Genomic DNA, 23960 nt, shown 5'->3' on the forward strand with positions numbered 1-23960 from the left:
GTGACTTTCACCTTCCATGTTTCTTGCCACTCTCATCTGAAAGTACAAGTCTTAGGTAGCATTGCTAAACAGAACAAAACAGATCTGGGAATCACTGCCTACAGGGGAAATACCAGATTCAAACATGCATAGCTCCATTTCTGCTTCTATCCCATCTACCTCACCTTGGTAAGTCATTGTTTCCAGCTGCTGCCCAGGACCTGGCCACACTCAGACTTCCATCATACAGTACATGCCAAGTAGTTTGAGACTGCTTTTCATTCTGCAGAACAGGGCTGAGCTACCTTACACATCCAGTAGAGGAGAAGCCTCGCAAATTATTGAGAAAGTGGACTGGACACATAGAAACACAGTAGTCAGCTAAGCGTTTGTATCCCAGGTGCCCTGGGGATGGGCACTTGAAGTGATGGGGACACTTGAAATATTCTTGGCTTGGCATTTAACTTCAATAGCTTTTGCTTATGCATGAGGGAACCGGACTGAAAGAATGGATGTTTCCAGGGCAGGTTTTTTTTTTTTTTTTTTTTTTTTTCTTCTTTTATTTTATTCTCCCTAAAAAGTATAGGGGAGAATTAAAGAATTAAAGGACCTTTTGGATCTCTAAAAGCCAGGTTTGTGTTAGCACAGAGTCAGAATTTGGGAGCAGAAGGCTACACTCCACCTGCTTGTTCTTGAGGGGTTTCTACAGCCATAGGTCAGATTCTGTTTGGGGCAACTAGCTGCTGTAGCAGCTTGATTCACATAATTAAAATAAGCCAATGGATTGCTCTGAATGTCTCTTTTCTTTGGCTGCTTTTCGTTGTTGTTTTTCCTTTTTCCAGTTTCAGTTACAAAACATTTCAGTTCTCTCTTCCGTGTTCTAACTGCAGGCTCCTGCAGCTGGTGTAGGAGTGGTACTTCTAGTTACAAGTTGTTTTAAAATCCTTTTCCTTTCACGCTTAGTTCCTACGCTAATTGGATGTACTGTGACTTTGCTGGTTGCTGCACTGTTATCCTGTTATTACTCCTTTGTGTTTCCATTGTGCAGCTTTGGGGACAGGTTGTGATACAGCCTTGACTAAAGAGAGCTGTGAGAGCATAGAACCACTGCATACAAGTGGGAATCCCACAGGCAGCTTGGTCTCATATAAAGATCCTCCTGAGAATCTGCTCCTGCTTACTTCTGGATTGTGATAGCTCTGGGCAGAGTAAATGGGGCTTCTCTATAACATTTCTAGCTCCAGCAGAAAACGTTAGCACAGTTTGCTTTTTGGTTCCTCATACCACCTGCCTCTTCTCTGTAGCTTGGCACTCCATGAGCAGCAGTTGAAGTTAGATGAATATCTCTGACAAATCCTCACACTTGTATCCAACAATGAATCAGGGTGTAGATGTTTAGGTAGTTAACACTCATACTGAGAGTTAATAGATTAGTGCTATATCCCTGGAAATCTGCTTACAGAACTGCTTCTGTAAAAAATCTGCACACCCCTCCAGAAAACTGTGAGCGCGACTTCCTACACAAATTTCTAAGTCTCAAAACTGTATTTTTCATCAGTAGTTAATGCACTTATTGCAGGGATCTTTCTTTAATAACCAGCTGGAAGAAATGCAGCATGACTGATAACGCACACATTAGGCAGCACCACAGGATTGTCTTGTTGAACACAGAGAATACTGGAAACGTGGTGACAGAACTCAAGCTACAGATCACATTTTGCAGGAAAAGAAACAACTCTGAATTTCCCTTTGATGTTTTTTTTATAAAAGGGAATCTTTCAGAATAAACATTCTTAACCAACACAAACGATTCCCTGCAGAGCAACCAATTCAAAATAAATATACAAGACAAAGCTGAAAGGGTATTTACTGTGACTGCTTTTCAGCTTCTCTGCTTCCCCTTAAACATACTTTAATAACAGTTTTACATTTTTGTTGTTTTTTTGTTTTTTTGTTTTGCTTTGTTTTATCTTTTTGTGTGCCTTTTGTTTGGCCTCCTATCCTCATCTAAGACAAATAATGCTTGTTCTTGCAGAAAGAGGAAGAAATGCAGTCATTATTACACTTTGCGCTATTTAGGTTCCTGGGAAGTTACCCAGTGCCATGTGACTTTCTGATCAAAGGGAGAAAAAGCATAAAAAGACAATAAAGTGCAGAATAAATACATCTGAAATCATCTAGATGATCTCAGCACTCCATCTTCAAAAAGGAGGTAGAAACAGGGAGTCATTATATTGTTTCTCTTTGGATCCATGAAGACTAGATTCAATAGCGTTCAGCATTTTTATTAATGAACTATAGGAAAATGTACAATCATTGCTGTTAAGATTTGCAGATGACAGCAGGGTTAGCAGATAGCAGATAGCAAGCAGTTATTAATGAAAGCAGCATAGGCATGTGAAACAATCCATCATTTCCTGACCCCAACACAGTAAAAGAACATCAGTATTAATACTGTCAAACAAAAGCTCAGACACTTAAGAACAAGAAGGACAGAACCAGGGACTATACGCTGGAAAGCTATAAATGTCAAGATTAATTACAGGTAATTGTATCACATATAATTCAACATGGCGTCTCTACACAATCCTATGGCAAAAAGTAAATATGAACAATGGTGTGAGAATGAAAGTGCTGAGATTTTAAAATGAAGTTTGTGTGCAGATTGTGGGCTCTTGTTCTCCAAAGGTGTAAAAAAAAACCTAAAAAATAAAAGACAGAAAATAGAAGAGAGTCATAAAAACAGTTTGAAGACTGTAGAAAACGCCTTAAAGCAAATAATTTAGAGAGAATTCTTAGGATACCAAGAAGGAGGGTGCACTGCAGCTTAATTATGGTGTTCAAATGCTTTCACAGACAGAAAATACTGGCCAGTGAGGGACTTGTTTAATCTGGTGAAGAGAAGCAAACTGAAAACGAATGGTTTTAAGTTAAACCTAGTCAAACCAAAATTAAAAATAATGCAAGTTTCTAACAGTGAAAGTGACTGAGTACTGCAATAAATGAGCAGTGAAGGGGCTAAGTCCTCATTTCTTGATGTCTTTAAATCAAGCTTGCCTGTCTCCAAAGAAGACTTCAGCAAAAACCCCAAACCAACAAATTGTGCTTTTGTCAGTTTCAAGTTACTGATCCTCACCCTGAAGTACAAGGGAAATTTATGACCTGATATTTAGATGGGGTTATAGAAGATAATCCTGTGTCCTTTCCAGCCTTAACCTCCATGAATCTATCAATTTACAGGGAAAAAAAAAAAGCTTGAGTGACTTTTGCCATCTGTAGAACAATGTGATTCACAGCAGATTGCAAATCACCCAGTAATAAGTATATGTCAGAAACTATCAAGATGAATATATCCTTGCATTGCCTTCTAATTTAAAAGTTCAGAGTTATTTAATATTTTACAGATTAATTTTATACTGGGTAATTGAATTAATGTGAAAGGGTTAAGAAGACAGGCTAATGAAACACAGTGCCATGTACTTAGCTTAATGCGGCTGGAAAAATCAATGCACTTTGGTCTGTCAGTTAGCAGTGAGAGATTTAATTGAATAACATGTCAAGTATTTTAACTGTTTATCAATGTAAATAGAATCCAGCACTATAGTAATGGTAATAGGCAAAGATGCTTTCCATGAATTCAAATCAGATTTGAACATGACCTTCATTTTAAGCCCCTAACATGCCAGATTTAGATCAAACCTGCTTTCGTTACATCTACAGAGCTTGGTGACCACTGCTGTGAATCAACTCTATATTCAACACTGGTTCACTCTCTAAAACATAGGCAATGGGTAATCAGTTTGCTATAATTAGCAATGGTTATTTTGTTGTGCTTTTATATTCACTTCCACTTTACTGTTGTTACTGGGAGGAGAACTAAATTACACACCCATCTTTTACTGAGTCTACATGGTAGGTAGAAGACCACCTTGTGCATGAGTACATAAAGAGAAAAAGGGAATGAGAGGAAAAGCAAAAGCCTCTCCACAGCACGTTCCAAGAACAGCTGTATATAACTATTTACTCTTCTCCCTTTTAACATTCCTGGGCACTGGTTTCCCTGTAGAAGAAGCAAGAAAGGGAGATATGGCTCTGTCCAAGTTGAAGGAGTTTGTTGCTACCAGACTAGCACCTTGAATGGTGATGCTTTGGTAATGCAATGTGTACCTTCCTGTTTTTTTTTTTTTCACCTGCAACAAATTGCATTTGTTTTCAGTAAGATCCAGATGTCTGCAATGCAGATGTTTCCTGCCTGTCTATGCTCTCATAGCAGCCAATCTGAAGACATAAATTAATTCTCTTTGTGCCCCTGCTATCATCCTAAAAGTGATATCTAGAAACAATCAGATATACAGGGTTGTACAGGGATTTATTTCATCTGAGCAATTATAAAGGTTCTCAGATGGTAATACTGACACAACTGACATCAGAAGTTAGGAAAAATGAATCCCACCTCCAAACTTTCCTCAGCAAGCTACAGATGGATACTGCCCTAAAGGTAGAGGGTACTTCGTACTTTTAGCAGACAGATCATGTGTGTAATTGACAATTATTATACCATTTTTAACCTTGCTTACAAAATCTTCTAGCACTTTCTTGATAACGCTTTAGCCTGTTACACTACTAACACACTGTTACCTCAGATATAACAGAAATTCACTGCGCTGATGCTTTACAAACCCACAGTCATAGAACCACAGAATCATAGAATGGCTTGTGTTGAGAAGGATTACAGTGACAATCTAGTTTCACCCCCCCTGCTGTTTGCAGGGTCGCCAACTACCAGACCAGGCTGCCCAGAGACACATCCAGCCTGGCCTTGAATGCCTCCAGGGATGGGGCATCCACGACCTCCCTGGGCAACCTGTTCCAGTGTGTGACCACCCTGTGTGTGAAAAACTTCCTCCTAATATCTAACCTAAACCTCCCCTGTCTCAGTTCAAGAACATTCCCCCTTGTTCTTATCACTATCCACCCTCATAAACAACTGTTCCCCCTCCTGTTAATACACTCCCTTCAAGTACTGGAAGGCCACAAGAAGGTCTCCCCAGAACCTTCTCTTCTCCGAGCTAAACAAGACCAGTTCCCTTGACCTTTCCTCACAGGAGACGTGTTCCAGCCCTCTGCTTATCTTAGTGGTCCTCCTCTGGACCCACTCCAAGAGCTCTGCATCCTTCTTGTGCTGGGGGCTCCATGCCTGGATGCCGTACTGCAGATGAGGCCTGAATCTCTGTATCAAACTGCTGCTCTTTTAAGAAAGAGAAAACAGATGACAATATAGGCAGGTTGATGTGAAAGTACACAGACACATTAGTCAGCACAATAGGCAGTTGTCTTAGCATACTACTGACCTATCTGTTGCTGAGCTTTTGGGCCACATTATGGCAAAGGAGAAGGAAGGGAAGATAGAAAAACTACTTCAAAGAGATCTGTGGAGGGCACTGTGGGAAAAAGCACAAACATGCTGATCTGAAAATGTAGCAAATGGGTGATGGAAGCTAAGTACCAGAGGCTGAGAGGATGGAGGTACCATCTGTGCACTGAGGACTGAGAAGACTGGCAAGATCTTGAAAAAGAAAAGCAGTCTTTAGTTGAGGCAACCTAAAGCAGCCTACAGTTGATGCAATGGAAAAAGAATTGAAGCACAGATTCATTCCTTCTCTATTTCTGTGTGGTTCTTTTCAACTTCAGATTTTTTTTTTTTTTTTTCATTATATATCCTAAATTGAGATATAATAATGTAAAAGGGAACTGCAGCTTGCTTATCTATTTTACAAATACATACGGTTCATTAAAATGAACACAGACTATTAATTCTACAAACCTAAGCTCTCAACTTGGAGCATCTCCTTATTAAAGCTCTACGTTTGGCCTTGGCTGACTGTGGAGCATTTATATTGTTTTCAAATAATACATATAATATACAGCTTTTCCTATCATCTTTAAATGTAGGAAACACACATAATACTTTTCAATCTCCGCTTTTTCTTGATATTTATGTAGTATGTTTTCTCCCACGGCTTAGTCCATTAGATTTGGCAGTTTAAAAGGAGAAATCTTTTTCATCTAAGGAAAACATGTTTTAAAAACTGTGAAATACCCAGACATTGCAATTACCCCATTAAAAAAATTACTTAGATACAATGCACAAGATCAAGTAGTTAACAGTGAAGATGAATGAGCTGCACAAACCCATTCAATGCAGCCCTCTTTAGGTGCAGTCTAAGGCTGATGCAATTAGCCACAAAATCTACTTGTGCTGAGGTTGGCCTAAATATCAGCATTTTTTTTTCCAGTTTGCTGTTTTTTCATACTATTTTTTGTTGTTACGCTTCATGCGTAGCATGCTGTACAAATGTAACACACCACTCTACTTCTGAAGGCTGCTTTTATGATATACCAGATATTTTATGATACACCGAAGTGAAAGATGTTTCCTTTGGTCAAAGACAGCTTAACAATTCTCTGCTTTCATGCAGCCTCTCACAATTTTTTCCCCATCCTTCTCTTTTTTGAAAGCCTTTCTTTTCAACACATCATTTCAGAGTTTCTGCCCACAGAGCAGAACCCCCCTGTACTGGTGCAGAGGAGAAAATCCAGCTGCCATAGAAAACACATGAGGGAATTTATAATCCTGCAGTTTTGCAAAGTGTTATAAAAATACTGCACTGCTTATGAAGCAGTAACAATCTACAGCATTAGAGACTGCTCCCCATATTACATATCCACTGAATAAAAGAATTAAGGCTATACAGGCAATTTTGAGAATAGAACAGGTACTTATATGCAGCAATAATGGCTTTAGACTCATACCCTTGCAGACAAGCACAGTCTCTGCTGCAGAGGCTCAAAACTACTTCAGCCACTCTTGTCTCCCTTGTACGTGGAGCTTAGGGATGGGATTAGCAGCTACTTAAAGACCATCTTCTCTTCCATCATGTTTCCATCCTCCCTTCCTAAGTACTGATTAATTAGGTGAACAAGAAATTTAACTGTTGAATCCACAAGCAGACTGCTTTCTAGTTGATCTCTAAACTTCTCATATTCCTGGAGTCTACATTAGTTCTACAAACAGCATGTAAAATTTCTGTCTTCCCAGAAGTTTGAAATATGTTTATAATACTGTATGTACAGTTCAGTCAGAAATCCTCTGATGCAAAATTTGTTATAAAAATGCCTTGAAAAATCCCACCATATTGCACATTCAACAGACTGAACAACATTCAGGAGGTAAAACTTAAGTCTGTCTCCTGTGTCATTGATAGGTTTAGAATGAGAACACAAAGCAATAAATGCTTCATTACTATGCTGAAGGAGCCATGAAATGTAAAACACACAGTGCTCACTGATGGATATTCATTTAATTTTTTCAGTTTTCGTGTTCCAGACAAATAGGTAATAACCTTGTTCAATTAAACAATAAAACACACAGGGAGAATCAATATCACTTCTCGAGAAGAAACAAAGAAAAGTGAGCAGGCATTAAAACTGTGGTGTGTGAAAATAGGGTGGTAAACATGGAAGCAGAATTCCTCTGCATTTTTTAGCATATTGCCTAACTGATATTATTATAGGATAAGTAATGTTTCTTTCACTTTTAAACTACATATTTCTGCTGGATACTTTCACAAACTGCTCCAAAGTCCTTCTGCATCTTATGGTTTATCATAGCATTGTTTGGTGTGCTTGTTCCAGAAACAAGTACATTCCTGTGTGATAGGGCTTATCTACAATGACAATCTACAACCCATCTACTCAAATTTGGTCCAATTTTCCAAACCTTCACACATCTCAGATTTTACTTTACCCTCCACTCTTTCTAATCTCTTCTGGCATAACAGTGGTAGGCTTGATAGATATAAGATTCAGCTCATATTTCAGGTCATTTACAAAGACATCAGATATCACCGTCTCTAACCTGCTATGATCTGAAGCATTTTCCAGGCTTGCTTTGTTAGAACCAGTTGAAGTCTGCACAAAATGTAATGATATATTTAATATATAATTATTATAATTATAATTATATAAGAAAATATAATGATATATATAATGATACAGTAATAAACATATATAATATGTTCTTCCTCATTACCAATAACCTGTTTTTTTGTTTTTTAAATCTTAGCTTCTCCCAGTCCATGACTAACCAATAACCCATAGCACTGTGTGTAATTAATTCCATAAAGGCCATAAATACATAGGAAGCAAATGAAGCATAGGCCCATCTAAAATCAGTGTGCGCAGGAGCTTGTATGCATTGACTAGTTCTTTCAGTATTCTCTGCTGTAAGGAAGAACCAGGGAACTTTCTGCAGTCTCTGTTCTGGTTGGCTAGGGCAGTAGCAGCCCTTTTCTTGACATACATGTGTTAAAATGAAGATAATAAAACAACAGATCCATGACCATACGTTAATGTCATTACTAAGGTTACATGGCCAATCTGTAGGGGTATGTGGAATATGAGAGAAATCGCTTCATTCACATTATCAGATCAAGGACCTTTTCACTTCAAAGAGAATCACAAGTAAAGAAGAAAGCAATAAACAAAACCCACAGCAAGCAATAACAGAGATTATAGTAAGGACTAAAGCTCCCCAGTCACTAATTGATGGTCCACTAAGAAACTTCAGGCATAGCTTTGGACATCACCAATCTGGACTTTGTAACTAATAAGAAGAGAGAAACAAGTTCAACTGGATTATGGATACTTTAAGGGACCTGCGGGACTGTGCATAATTTATTAAGGAATACTTATGAGAAAGGCTGAAAGACAGAAAAAGGGTGAAGTGGGGATGAACAAGGGGCACAAGGAGGAAGAACAAAGGGGATTAGCCACATGTAAGCAGGCACAAGTCAGTTCAGTTACCTAACTTACACTGAGCCTGATCATCACAGTCAATCCCATTTTATAATTAAATCCTTTTTTAACTATCTTTCCATGTAGATCTCATTCTTGATGCCCTGCTAGTCCTGCAAATTCTACACAACCTCCACTGCATAGAGTAGAGCAAGTGAATTAAGAACCATCAGCTGTTGACAGACTTGGGGTGACATCAGTCTTCATGTCTGTGCTGAGAGCAAGTGGACTGAGAGTTTCAGCATCAGCAACATTGGGAGCAGTACATTTTTATTTCCTCTTAGTCTGATTTTTGTGCCTATGTGTAGTTGATTAGCAAACATCAGCCTGGACTTCACAGTGAGCTAGAGGCTCAGGGTCTCTCAGCGAGGCTGAGTCCAGCCTGATTCTCAGAGGCTCTGTGAGTGCTCAGTGCCTAAGAGATGGGAAAATGCACCTGTTTGGATTTTGTCAGGCAGGGCTAGCTGGGGGAGTAGAAGACCCACAAAGCAGGTAAGAAGGCCCAGTATCCAAGCAGGGGTATCAGACAGACTGAGTGACTGGTCTGATATTCAAGGCAGCTGACAATGTGTGCAAGCTTTTGTGCCTAGGAAGTAAAGGCACGCGTGTTTTCACTAGTGAGCTGCAGTCACATCAAGACAGAGGAGATGACTGACTGTACTGAGGTTTTATGTGAGTCCTGGTTGGGTTAGTCATCAGTGTTGTTAAAGACAGTGTCCGGTCTGTGGCAGTCCACATAGACAGCCAAGTCACAGAATCACAGAACTGTAAGGGTTGGAATGGACCTCTGGAGACCATCTAGTCCACCTCCCCACAGCTAAAGCAGGTTCCCTACAGCAGGCTGCACAGATAAGCACCCAGGCAGGTTATAACTATCTATCTCCAGAGATGGACACACCACAATCTCTCTCTGTTCCAGTGCTCTATCACACTCAAAGTAAAGAATTTCTGTCACATGTTCAGATGGAACCTCCTGTATTCCAGCTTGTTCCTGATGCTGGGCACCACGGAAAAGAGCCTTCACACCTACATGCCCACTTGATATCTATAAACATTCTTTTTTTCCAGGCTGAAAAAGCTAAGGTCTCTCACTCAGTCTTTTCTCATAAGAAACATGCCGCAGACCCCTCATCATCTTTGTGGCCCTCTGCAGGACTCTCTTAAGAAGTCTGTTATCTTACTTGAACTGAGAAGCCTAGAAATGGACACAGTGCTCCAGATGTGTCCTCATCAGGGCAGAGTAGAGGGGAAGAATCACTTCCCTCAACCTCCTAGCCATGCCCTTCTCAATGCATCCCAGAATACAATTAGACTCCTTTGCACACAGGCACACTGCTGGCTCGTGCTACTGTTGTGTGCATGCGCATGGATTGGGATGGCTCTCTGGGATATGTGCCATGCCTTACCAGTGGCTGAACCTTGAAACATGTGAGCTGCAGCTGCATCCAATGGTGGTGACGGAGACATCCAGGTCTCCAGAGGGAACCAAGCCGGACTCCAGTGGACAGGCAGCAGTAACAGAGTCCCTTTGTTCTGGAGCCTCTCAATGGCTCTGAAGCTACTTCTCTAAAAGAGTGGTCAGGCTGTGGAATGGGCTGCCCAGGAAGGTGGTGAAGCCACCAACCCTGGAGGTGTTCAAGGAATGTTTGGATGCTGTATCGTAGGACATGGTTTAAGTGAGAGCTATTGGTGATTGGTGGATGGTTGGACTGGATGATCTTGAGGCCTTTTCCAACCTTGGTGATTCTCTGATTCTGTGAAAGGCAGTAACCTTAAAACATCCCTTAACACTGCCCCTCTATTATCAGTAAATACAAGAACTACAGTTTTTGCATGGTCCTCATTCGACCAGTCTGGACCTGTGTTTTACAACACTGTCTTTAATTACATGGTCTCTATTATTTTTCTGTTTCCACTATACAGGATAGATGATGCTTGCCTAGTGAGATGCTACATATCTTTTTTGTGTTGTTACTAGGCTCCATTTACTGCACAACATTCACATCTCAATCTGAGAATGAAGTGATGAATTTCCTGTGGGATCCTTCAATGTAGTAGCTAGGTTCATCACATTCAAGTAGTATGTTCTTCATCCTTCAGTTGTGGGACTGAGGCACACATGACATCAGTGAAAAATGACCACTACAATTCAGTGCTTATGTGTTAGCAAGTCAGGAACTTTAAAACAGGAAATATGCTGAATGAGATCTGGTTTACGTATCCTTCCTAGCAGACAGACCAAACTCACATTCTCCATGCCTGTGTACAACTGCCTTAGCCATAACACCACTTTTTTTCTGCTGTTCTTTAGCATGATAGCACTTCTATGTTTTTTCTTTTCAGTTAATGAGAAAGAGGTATGAAAGAAATAAGTACTTGCCTATCACTAAAACAGCGCCTCGTAGTAGGGCATACCCAACAAAATAATAAAAACACAAAGTAAGAACAGATGTAATATGTACACCTGCCAGCAATGTATCTTCAAGAATATGTTGGAAGAGATAAACATGTTGTCCCCATCTTACTGATGGGGAAACTAAAATAGTAAGATATGAAATAGCTTCATTTGTATTATCTATCAGGCGGATCGCTCAGCTGAGAGATGAGTCCCTCACTTACAAAGCACTGTTTTCTTCAGGATTTGAAAATATTTTACAACTATGCCATGGATATTGTTTATTGTACATCTAGACAAAGATAAATGCAGTTGCAGAAGGACTGCACAGTAACTACATAGGGAACCCTGTCCCATAGTTCTGTGGTCAGTGAAGCCCACCAAACTAACACATTGGGCAACAGAGTCATTCTGAAACTGCAGTCAAAATTCCTGTATACTTCCAAAGAGCACCAACATGATGTAGATGTACAAATTTATCTGTTTCCATAATGTATCAGTTTATTCAGCAAAAATACAGTCCTCAGGTGCATTTTTCCTTAAATTTATATACAAAAATACATTTTTGTTCTTCAAGTACTTCCAGAAAGAAACTATCAAATTATAAACATAAGAATTACTATATTTGTTGAATACTGTTAATGTTGTTGAACTGTTTTAGATAAGGCCCTTATACCAAAATGAAATACATGTACTCATCCAGCTGAAGATTCAGGCCACACAGCTTATGCATTGCCTTGATCAACAACACAGATCATATCTAGCTGTACCCTGCTTATTAGTCTTTTGGAGTTTGTAAAAATAAGAAATAATTCATTTACCTGAAGATGCAGAATGTATATTGACACTGCTCTTTCAGAATAATTGCTACTTGACTAAGTGCTCGTATATTAAATTTTAACCCTGCACATATGGACATGAGCAAGGCTTTACTTCCTGTTCCCTGCAGGAAGGATATCTGTAATCCAGTAGTGAAACAGAGTAACGATGAGCTTGGTATGACCTGAAACAAAGAAAAAATATTTCTCTTGAAACATCTTTATGAGATTTCTGAACATTAAAGAGTTGTGTGAACATCTATTTTCATCTCTTACTATCATTTCTGCAAATCCATAGGCATTTGAGAATGAAGGCTAATACATATGAATTCCTAGACAAACATCTTATAGGATGTAAGTTATTTGTATGAGATACAATTTTGGGTTATATATTTGAAAGCCTTTTTATTATGGTTCATTATTCCAGAAGAAATGAGATTTAAATGACATGATCATCTGGGTAAGGCTAAAGGAGTGCAATTGTTTCCATTTCTTTCTGCAGAGTAACTTCACAAAGTTGGAGCTGAAAATGAGAATTCTTGTATTAAATCACGTAAATACTGCTGTATTAAAGCCCTAAATTTTCTGTCTTAAGGATCTTCTATTTAACTTTATTTCTTTTTTTATGATAGGGATGTCTATGTTGCTTATCACATAACATCACACTTAAGATGATTTTATAATGTTATGTTAATACAGCTTTCACATTTAATTTCCTTCTCTTTGAATGCACATTCCAAAAAAAGAAGTTTAATTTAGACATTGCAGGGCCTCTGTGTATCCAGCCTGCTTACTGTTGGCACACAGTAACTCCACTACTTCTGATGTGCAAAATGTACCTCTCACACAAAGGAGACGTACATATAAAGGACAACTCTCCAAAGAACGACAGTTAAAAGAAGCTCATCTCTGAGTGATAATTTCCCAGGCAACGAGGGAAGAATAATTTGAAACTTGATACTAACCAGCAAAGGGAAAATGTTAATAGATAATGGAATGAAGTTGATGAGTAAAAGCTGAATAAGTTTGTAAATTAGGAGATAATTACATTTTTTTTTTAATTAGGTGATCACCTACACTTTAATAATTGATGTGAAATGAGAATCAAGTAGCTCTCATTTCAACCAGCCAGCAAATGAAGCATCACTTCCAGTTGCATCTCATTGCTTTTGCTCACTGTATTGTGAAGGATCCTGAAGACAACTGGCTGCCTTCTACAAGTGGCTACCAGCTTTCTGATGTAGACATGCAAAGCTCTCACTGGTAGAACTGTGTGCCTATTTGAATTCTAAACATTCTCTTCCCTATGTTTATAGAAGACTGCAGACTACAAAATGGAAATACCAGTAGGACTTTTTTGGTTTAAACCTGAACAGTGACACTTCAGACAACCATTTAAAAAAAAAAACCTGCTGACCAGCCTCAATTTTACACGATCACTGATTGACGGGGCAATAATTCAGATGCAATGCAGTCTCCCATTTATGAGACGAAGACAACCAGACAGATCAACCAGTACCTCTTAATCACGGAGGATCCTGGTCTTCTCAAGCATTTTTTTCCCTCTTGAATGAAGGACTAAATATAATACATTATTGCTGATAATTTTTCTTATTCATTCTTCTTAGCAATTTACTCTTCCTGCCAAAATTTTCTGACTCTATCAAAAACACTCAATTGACACGGCTGCAAAAACTGAGATTCGAGAGCTTAGCCAGTGGAACCAGAGGAAGAATAATTAAAAAAAATAAAATAAAATTACATAATAATACGTTTACTTTGTAAAATTTAGAAAAGGAGAATGTGCATGTGTATGAAAGAGATGGAATTAAAGGCAAAACTGAACCAAACATAGCACCCGCTACTACTGCTTCAGTGCTAGCACACTAAGTAGAATTGTAGTCAAAGGAAAAAGGGTTACCATATTGTTTTGTGAACTACAGGAAATAAAATGGATTAATTTTGTAAAAATAAGTCGCTCTACTAAAATTAAGAAAAAACGCTTTATTTTCACCATGTTAAGAAGGAATAACCTTTCATTCTAGAATATCACATCCCAGCAATGTTTAAACAAAATCAGAAAAAAAAAAAGGCAAAAAAAAAAATTGAGACTTCTAATATGTAGATATTCATCATAAAAAGTCCTATGCTGCATTTCCATAACAAATACTTGAATCTACTGAGACAACAAATCTTTGTAACTGTGACTTTTATCACTTGCTCATTGGGAAAGAAATCTAAAACATTAAAAACTGCACAAAACAGCCTATTACTGAGTCAAAGATAGGGAAAATAAATGTGTTGTTAAACGTCTAATTCAAGGAAAAATTTCAGAGCATTATATTCTCATTCACTGAAATTCCTCAATTACTAATTGAATGTACTACTAAACTTGGCTGAGCCAAATTAATACTTAGCAGGTGTTTAATTATCCTTTAATAATTCATAACAATATCACAGAATTGTGGAATCATGGAATGGTTTGGGTTGGAAGGGACCTTTAAGATCATCCAGTTCCAGCCCCATGCTATAGGCATGAACACTTCTCTCTAGACTAGGTTGCTCAAAGCCCATGGCCTTGAATGCTTCCAGCCACTCTGGGCAACTTGTTCCAGTGTCTCACCACCCTCAAAGTAAAGAATTTCTTCCTAATATCTAGTCTAAATCTACCCTCTTTCAGTATAAAGTCATGTCCCTGTCATCCTGTCCTCATAAAAACTCCCTCCCCAGCTTTCCTGTAGGCCCCTTTCTGGTACTGGAAGGCTGCTATAAGGTTCCCCTGGAGCCTTCTCTTCTCCAGGCTGAAGGGCACCAGCTCTCTTAGCCTGTCCCCTCAGGGGAGATGCTCCAGTGTTCTAATGATCTTTGTGGCCCTCCTCTGGACCTGTTCCAACAACTCCATGTCCTTCTTGTGTTGGGGGCCCAGAACTGGATGCATTATTCCAGGTGGTATCTCATGAGAGCAGAGGGGCAGAATCATCTCCCTTGACTCCGCTGGTCATGCTTCTCTTGATGCAACCCAGGATACAGTTGGCTTTCTGGGCTGCAAGTGTGCATCGCCACCTCATGTTGAGTCTTTCATCAACCAGCACCCCCAAATCCTTCCTCTCATGGCTACTCTTCAGCCATCCTCTGCCCAGCCAGTATTTGTGCTTGGAACTGCCCTATATATCTTTTCCTTACGCTGCTTTCCTTACATTGTATCTCATGAATATCAAATCTACTAAGTTGCACCACTGGGGACTTCAGCAAATTGTTTTCTGTTTTTTTAAGTGACAAATGCACACACCAGAGAACTACCGTAATTGTATAGATTTGATTCTTATTTGCTTATATTTTCTCTTTTCAATTTGACATTTTTGCTATAGAAAAGGAAACAAGGGCAGATTGCCTAGAGACTGCAAAACTAGCAGAATTCCTGCTATCTTCTGCAGAATTTGGGCAAGGCCCATAAGGAATATCCTGAATGTGGTCACTTCAACAGTTCCACTTGGATTTAATCAATAGAAGCTGATTTAGGTCATTTAATAAGAGGAGAATTACCATTACCACTACTGCTGTTGAGTCTTGCTAAGTTTGCAAATGTGTATTACATCTGTCAAGACTATCTGACAAGAATTAAGATCATAAAATCTAGACTTGTGATTAATTCTGAACTCAATCCTTGAATGCAGGAAAGATTTTGTTCCATGCATACCTGGACATTTTGTATCTATTAGAACCTTCAGGGCTGCTATAATTCATTTTCTGTACCTTAAAAAATCTGTATTTGATGTAAAGACAGTGTTTTAAGAACTGTAATCATCTTGCACTCTGCAAATACTGCAGAATATGGAATGTTTTATAACCAAATAAGAAATAGGGGGAATTGTTCCATTTTCTGTGGGAATGATGCTTTCAAATCTCATCTAAGCGTAGGTTTACTAGTATACAATTATTTACAGCTTCCCAACACAAAAAATCTGTGACAAATCTGGATTTTAGTCCACACAAAAAAAGACCATCAGTGAACGATCATGAGTCAATTGTACATACCAGGAGGCATCACGGAATGTTCCTGGAATTGTTTCAATGCATCCTTCAGTCTGTCAACATCCCGTAGCAATACAAGGGATTTCATCTGATGTAAAAGAGTTACATCTGAAGAAGACACGTTGCGAGATTCAAGACACTGTAAAAGCTCCTGAGCAGCTGAATTCACAGTAGAATCGGTGCATTTTGATTTATCTGGAAAAACATTGGGAAAAACAATAAGAATATTCTACAAGCACAGAGAATTTTCACTGATGGCAAATTCCTTTTTATGACAGCTTACAAGCAAATATCACGTACTGAACAGCTCTATTTTTAATTAATTATTTGACCTATTATAAAAAGGGAAACTGTAAAAAGGACAACAGAATTCATTGTAACACAAAAACTAGATAAGGCAAAGTGCATACGGACAGAACAACATGTATACTAAGACTCACTTAGCAAGACAGTTAGCCACACTGGCTCATGGATGTGACGTCTTACCTGCACATGTTTTGTCAAAAATTCTGCAGTGACACGACTGTGCAGAACTGACCAGTTTTCTGTTCTTGGACATGTGTTAACGACAGAATGGTTAATCGAGTTTGCAGTTTTATTCAGTCAGCCTGGAATTACGCTACTACACATGCAAACCGTGTAGGCTATATTCACTTAGACATACAATGAAGTAGTAAAATTCTTATATCTGATAATGGAGGTACATTAGCCAGAAAGTAGGATGGCTTTCAAATACTAGACAGCACAGGAAGACTTGACACAGCAGAAATATTTTAACAGTAAGCAACAAAAATTCTATGCATAAATCTTGAGAAAAAAAAAATTAGCAAGAAATCCCTCGTGTCATCCTAACAGGGCCTTCAAAGTAATTCCATAGTCAGAAGATGAATTCTATGGGAGTGGGGCTGACAGCTCTAACTTAAGGTGGGTCATACAGGTGGGTAAGCTGTTTAATATTCTTCATGTAGCTCCACAAAGAAAGCCAAGGCCACACACTTGGAAAATATTTCCACTGTTTTTGTTGTTGATTTTCTTTTACAGTTTTACAAGACAATTATCATTTTAAAGCTATGTTCTGAGCCGAGCAGCTAAAGAACACAATATCTCACCCCTGAGAAAACACATTTACTCTAGAAGATACTAACAGAATCTGGTGTAAGTACATATAATTATGATACTTATTATTAAAACATCATTATTTCTGGAAGGAGTTTATGACATCATAAAAAGCATCATACACAAAGCTCTTTTGGGAGGGCAAGGGAAGAAACACATTTATCTACAACAGTAAGAACTTCCCTGACTTTAGTGGCCAAAGAGGACATACAATAGGCTATTAGGGATCATAACTATGTAATCCTATCTAAAGTGCTGCAGAAAGTGCATTAAACACCAGTTGACATTCATCTTTTTCACAACTACTTTATGAAAATACACTTTCCCGATGCTCACGGTATCTTCCTCTTTCCTCTTGAATGCAATCTGTCTAGATTTCATTACACATTACAAATAATGTATAAAAAGCTTTTTGAGAAGTAGGTTGGATTGGAGACAGTAAGCATGAAAGCAGTTTAGAACAGTAATTATTGCCTCCATCTGAGCGTTTCCAAAAGCAAGTAATACTTCTGGATGTTTGTTTTCAGAGAAAAGAATTTAGTCCACGTTAACCACTACATTTACTCTGAGCACAGTGGAATATTTTAAAAATGAGAAAGAAATATTACGTGTATTTTCAAAGACAGAAACAAAGCAATTAGGACTACAGGTTTTCATGTTGATATGGATGTTTTCTTGTACACACCAGAAAATGGGACAAATGCTCATTATCTGCACGACTTATGAGTTCAAAAGATACACTTCTCTAGTAGACTTAGCCCATTCTACGGAAATAAAAAGTGCACATCTATTTTCCTCAGCGTGGCAATATTCACAGAAGAAAAAGGAGAAAGTAATACATACTGTCAGCAAAATAAATTTGCTGTGTTGTCTGCAAGAAATCCAGAATGCTATCTGCCTTATCATCTGTGTCTTTTAGGTCTGATGCTCCTTCTCTGTTGTTTTTGTCAGGCTGATATGTAAAATCCACACTGGTAGTTTTTGTTAGCAAGCCAGCTGCTCTCATTTTTTCTTTCTGTCGCTTCTTTTTCATTTTTCTCCTTTTGTTTTTGCTGATTTTGGAGCTGTCTATCTGCTGCAGCTGTAAATTATCTTCAACAAGAGTCTCCTGCATTCCAGATTCTACTTGTTCTCCATGTAAAATATTAGAGTCTTGTAAACTGTTCTTCAGTTTCTTTCTTCGAATGCGTTTTCTCTTGGTTTGTACTTCATGTTCCTCCTCTGCAGATTCAAAAACGAAATGATAGTTGTAAATAAGATCTGTAATAAGCACTTTAGAGCTGTATAAAAAGATACATTACTCCTTTCAAGTTCTGGGACATCTGAGTTGCTCTAACTTTATTTTTATGATTAGAATGACTTTGAGTTCTACAATGTCAAAGACAACTTCTGTGAATGCATTAAGAAAAGCTCTTCTCCATTTCACTTTCAATAAAGACTGTATTCTCCTTCGTGCTACATGCTTTATATTATATTACACATAATATGGTTCTATGCAGAGAGTGAAGCCAAAAGAACCATCAGGGCCAAAACCAATATGTGTGCGGGCTGGGGAGTATGAGATGAGAAGCTCTTGTAAGAGGTCCACACTTCCAGCTGGTAGACTTGACCAAGAATGCAAGAAGGGACATAATTCACAACAAAGGACTGATGCATCCCTCTATGACAGTACTGTGTTTTAAATCAGACACCTGTTCCTGATTCTTCTACTTTCTTCACCTCAAACATCATTTTTGTTTGTGGTATCATACTGCTAAGCTCAGCTTTGGACATCATCTTTCTAGGGAAAGCATGCAGGGCATCAGTGACCTTGGCAAGCAATCTGTGTTCCTTTAACAGCCTGCCTTGGTTCTGCCATTCCCTTGCTACACTGTAATTTTCTTACAAGCTAATACTTCAAAAGGTTCAGAAGTCCAGGGAAAGAAGTCCCTCCTGCTCTGCAAGAAAGCTTTCATATTTCTTTATTCATATCTTATCACTGCTCACAAAGCTAGACCTTCCAAAGTCATTTCTGACCCTGAACTGACTTGCTCCCACACACTCACTCGCTCCTGAATGCAAGCCTTCCTGGCACTAGCAAGGGAAGACTGCCAGAATCCATCCTCCTTTTGACTGCACTGCTGCTGAAATCTGTATTCATGCCTATAATAATTTCCCATCTAATTAACTAAAATTCCCTCTTCCATAGTCTAACAAAATGCTCACACATTTAATCACGGAGCCCTGAATACCAGTGTTCCTCTAATGCTCTGCCATTATAAGTTAAGCCATTTATCCTTCCTTCAACCTCTACCCGCACGTTTCTAAATTCCTCCCATTACACTGAGCTCAATTACCTGATTTTATGCAATTCTCTCTAGATTCTTTGCTTGTCTAATGCCAGAGTGATCCAGCAGAGACATCTGGAGCCCAAACTATGTTTCCAACTGATCTGCGTGGTATCCTGAGCTGCCTCTGACATCCCCAGTGCATTTGGCTTTCTCATCACTCCTCCCCCTCCAGTCTTTGCCTCTATTTTCTCCACAGATAGAGGCCTTCTCTTCATTCCTGTTTCTTTTTCTGTCTTGAACTCTGTCAGCTCTGAGCCACTTTCTCTCTTTAAATATCACCACAAGACTTTTAGTTCTTTAGCTGACAGATGACTCACCACAAAGCAATTTTCTATACTTTCTATGAAGAAGGCTGTGTAAAAATAAATTTGCTGTATTGTAATTGAACGGCACAGCATGTTAAAGACACACCAAACGTCACCTCATACCCACAGCGTGGAATGTTTTGCATGCATGGTATTTGAGTTAAATATCTTTGTACACGATTTGAGCATATGGGATGTGGGAAAAATAATGTCTGTGTGGTCCTGTAGGAACAAAATAGCAGAACTGAAGGCAGATATGAATGGTGAAAGATAATATAAACAAAACATCAGTGTTTCATCTCAAGATCTTAATTTGGAATTTCATGGGAGTATTTGTGCTATAATAGGTGAATTCCACTATAAACACAGATATATTGTTCCTTAAAAATTCTCAACCCTCTGTTAACCTGAACACACTGTTTGCTAATACAGCTACTCTAATGTGAGCTCTCAGCAAAGTGGTACAACATGTTTTTAAGCATCCAAGAATCCCTAAATCACAGCAAAACTATGGCATGTTGTGTAGTTAAGCACCCTCAATTGATTTTAAGCCACCTGAAAGAAAAGTGGTGCACAAGGGAAAACAGCGCTTAAGATAATTAAGTTTTGAGCCAAATCCAGAAGTTTCCTTATCTGTGGTACATCAGAACAGCACAAGGTCTGAAGAGAGCGCACGAAACTGTCAAAATGCAGATTTACTGTAGCATTCCTATACAGCAGTGTTATTAAGATTACCTGATTAAATGGAAATTAGAACTGTACTGAGCTTCCTCCAACACAAGAAACAGACAAAATGCAGGACATTACCGAGTTCTCTTAGCCTTTATATCATTCTTTCTCACATATTATAACAACTTACCATTAAGACTGAAATTTTGCTCTTATTATTCCAGTTTTCCCCCCTCGACAACTACTGCTCGATGTATGGAACTAGTCATGATTTGACACCAGGAAGAGATGAAATTAGATGTTGAGAAATGCAAAACGATGTACACAAACTGATAAATCTGGACAACTCACTCCTATGGTCAGAGTGAACTGTTCTCAATCTGGGAAAAGCAAAACAAAAGCCAGACCTATGGGAAGCTCAAAGAGAACATACGTTCAGTGGGTATCGGTGATCAAATCAGCAAACATCTTGTATGCGTACCAAAGAAACAGGATGGAAAATAACAGCAACAACATTACAAAGCTATTACATAAACCTGCTGTACTCCTCAAGCTTGACAAGTTTTATTTCTTAGCACAGTCCCAGCACAAGATGTTGTCAGAAAAGAACACGACTCTCATAGAAGTTATCAGAGACATGCCAAAAAGATAGGTATTACTTGACTGAAACAAAGATTAATAAAATGGGCTCCATTTCTGCCTCCTCATGCAAGAACAAGGTGACATCTAATTAATCTGAGCAGTTTCACAAGCAAATGGAAAAAAGTAAACACCTATTTTCTGAACAATACAGTTAACTTATTAAATTGACGAGTGTGCAGTAAGCACAGAAGCCAAGAGATTAAAGGCATTCAAGAAGTGGTTGTTTATACAGGCAGCAAGGCTACCTGATTACAACAGTTATGCTAATACATAAATAGGAGTTGTAGAAGAAATATAAACCATAATGCTTAAGTCACAGCCCACAGTGATATTAAATAAAATGTTCTGTGGGAGTCATCTCCTATAACTTGAGCTGTCTAAAACAGTATGTACTTAGTGCATACTTAGATCTGTGCTCCTTCTAATAAATCCAGAGGCCAAAATTATCATAAAGCAATTTGCCTCATCCTAAACCACCTGCAATGAAAAAGCACCCCGGTGGTCTTCACCATCTTTCTCTCTCCCCCTCTCTTAACTACAGAGGAAACGCAGACAATGAATTTGTATGAGATACCTCCAGCAATTGAGAAGAATTAAGTCTGTTTTACAAAAATTGGCAATATGGAAAAAGATGCTTCTTTATGAGAGCTTCAAAGTCTGGCTCTGATTTATTAACAGAATCCACTGTCCTGTGCACACAAACCTTTGACTGATTCTCAACGTTTCAAACCAGTAGGAATTTCAAAAATTTCAGTAGATATCAACTTGGTTGCAATAATTTTTCACAGGGGCTGAAGAGGCTTATTATGTCACAGCGACACTGTAATAAAAACGTGTCATGTATACTACATAATGACTTAATTACATGTTAGATTACAGAATCATAGAATGATAGAGTGGCTTGGGTTGGGAGGGACCTTGAGGATCATGAATCTCCACCACAGGCAGGGCCACCAACCTCCACATTTAATACTAGACTAGGCTGCCCAGGGCCCCATCCAACCTGGCCCTGAACACCTCCAGATAAATAAACACTTAACTAACACAGAAAGAATCATCAGCTTTTGATCATACAAACTATACTCACAACTGGACCTCTGGCTTGTCCCAGATCTACAAGATTCTTTCTTCTCTCTCTGTCCCTAACAGCTGTCACCTCTCTCCCCCCTGTGACCCTTCTTGCTCCACATGCAGCTTAGTTTATCACATAATCTAATTATTCAGAAGCAATTGTCTTCAACCTGTTTAGACTGGACTTGGTGCCCTCTGTCAGACTAAGCAAAGTAGCTTCCAGATAGAACGTTCATGAGCATTTTTCAGCCATGGTAATTTCTTTTAGCCTTAAATAAGCCTTAATAAGAACACTCTTCAGGACCTGCTAGGAATGTAATTTCTTTTTCCCCTGACTGGATTATTTTTAGCCTTTCTTGATGTAGTTTACCATGCAGATGCAGTCACACTAATCTGACTGACAGAGTGATGTAAAAGTGGTAATGAATAGCCTGAAAAAAAGGCAAAAGTTAAATAATTTATTAACAACTTGTTCTGTCTGGTCTGAAATGTTAAAAAAAAAAAAAGCTTCTCCATGCAAATCTCGTGTCTCCTTAACAGAACAGGGGCACAGCTCCACCAATGAAGACCTGAAGATGGTTTATAAAAACAGCTTACTGAATTTTGATAACGAAAAGTTCACATTCAGTTTGTATCTTTGAGTAAAAAAAAACAACCACATAACATAAATAACAGTTTACACTAGAACTCTGAATTTGCTGACTTTATTTATTAACCTCTATTATAGTAGGGAGTTATTTTATGTAATTCATCAGCAGCTGGAGACACTAAGTGATTAAATTCCATAAGGTAAAAGCAAACTACTTCTGCTGACTGTGTCTCCCGCTAACATTAACCAAGAGTATGAACACATTTCTGGCAACTACGTGATTGGAAAGAGCTTCCTCAAGTTCAGTTGTATCCTTCAAGTGCCTTCATACAACAACAGAGGAAAACATCCAGGGAAAGCATCATGTAAGACAATGAAAGCAAGGAGACTATTTATTCAAGAGTCCACAAGTCTAAGAATGGTATGCAAAGTTTCATAGCATGCCATACTGATATGTTAGGCTCCAAGCATCCAAAACCAAACTGATGATGGTAAGGATTTCTAATGATCCCTAAAGATTCCTTTAGAACAGCACAGCCCAAAAGAGTAAACAAAACAAAACAGAAGACAGTCAAAGAACATCCTCTGAGCTCCTCTATCATCATAACTCAAGCACAGCAGCTGGCTCTCCTGCTCAAGGACTCACTCCCACAGTACATTTTCCAGACCTCGTTCATGTTAATCCTGTTCTGCTGAGATGAAACACTCAGGCTCTAAACACAGACAACTTATTCATAAACAGTAGCAAACTCCAGCTTCTTACACTAATAATTCCCATCATTTTGGGTGATTTTTTTTGACTGCAAACAAGTACTGATATGTTTTCAGTTATTCTTCACACTGCAAAATCTGACTCCTGCTTGGTACAGCCAACTCAGTGACAGGTGAACTCGATTGTTTTTTGACAACTGCCTGGGTTTCACCTGCTATTTTTGACAAGCCACTATTTGGGATGACACTGTAACCAGCTCTTGTCATTATTACAGTTAACATCTGTGTATCAACAACAAGTCTAACCTCCCTACTCACTCTTTTTACCTGACCAGCTATTGAACATAAGCCTGACCTCCCTCTATTTTGACAAGTGCTGCTTTCTATTTGTCCAGTTACCAATTCTGTGACTTTTCCTTTTACACTGTCTCAAAAACCTTTGGTAAA

The 23960-nt window shown here is 38.6% G+C and overlaps 1 protein-coding gene across 3 annotated transcripts in view; it reads right to left on the reverse strand.

Annotated features, from left to right (window-relative positions):
• The window catches only part of ERICH1 (glutamate rich 1), a 91281-nt gene that overhangs the window by 15326 nt on the left and 51995 nt on the right, over positions 1 to 23960 (reverse strand). The window contains exons 4-6 of one of the 3 annotated variants that reach the window (XR_011903102.1): positions 18040 to 18417; positions 16084 to 16275; positions 12052 to 12233 (exon numbers count right to left, since the gene is read on the reverse strand). Coding sequence is in view for 2 of the 3 variants with exons in the window: in XM_072332423.1 (XP_072188524.1) it covers positions 12160 to 12233; positions 16084 to 16275; positions 18040 to 18417 (644 nt within the window). In the remaining variant the exon portion in view is untranslated. Of the gene's footprint in view, positions 1 to 11709; positions 12234 to 16083; positions 16276 to 18039; positions 18418 to 23960 lie in introns of those variants that run through there. The other 2 variants (XM_072332423.1, XM_072332424.1) reach the window with 2 other exon arrangements.

Source organism: Excalfactoria chinensis, chromosome 3, assembly GCF_039878825.1.
Source record: "Excalfactoria chinensis isolate bCotChi1 chromosome 3, bCotChi1.hap2, whole genome shotgun sequence".
NCBI lineage: Eukaryota > Metazoa > Chordata > Aves > Galliformes > Phasianidae > Excalfactoria > Excalfactoria chinensis.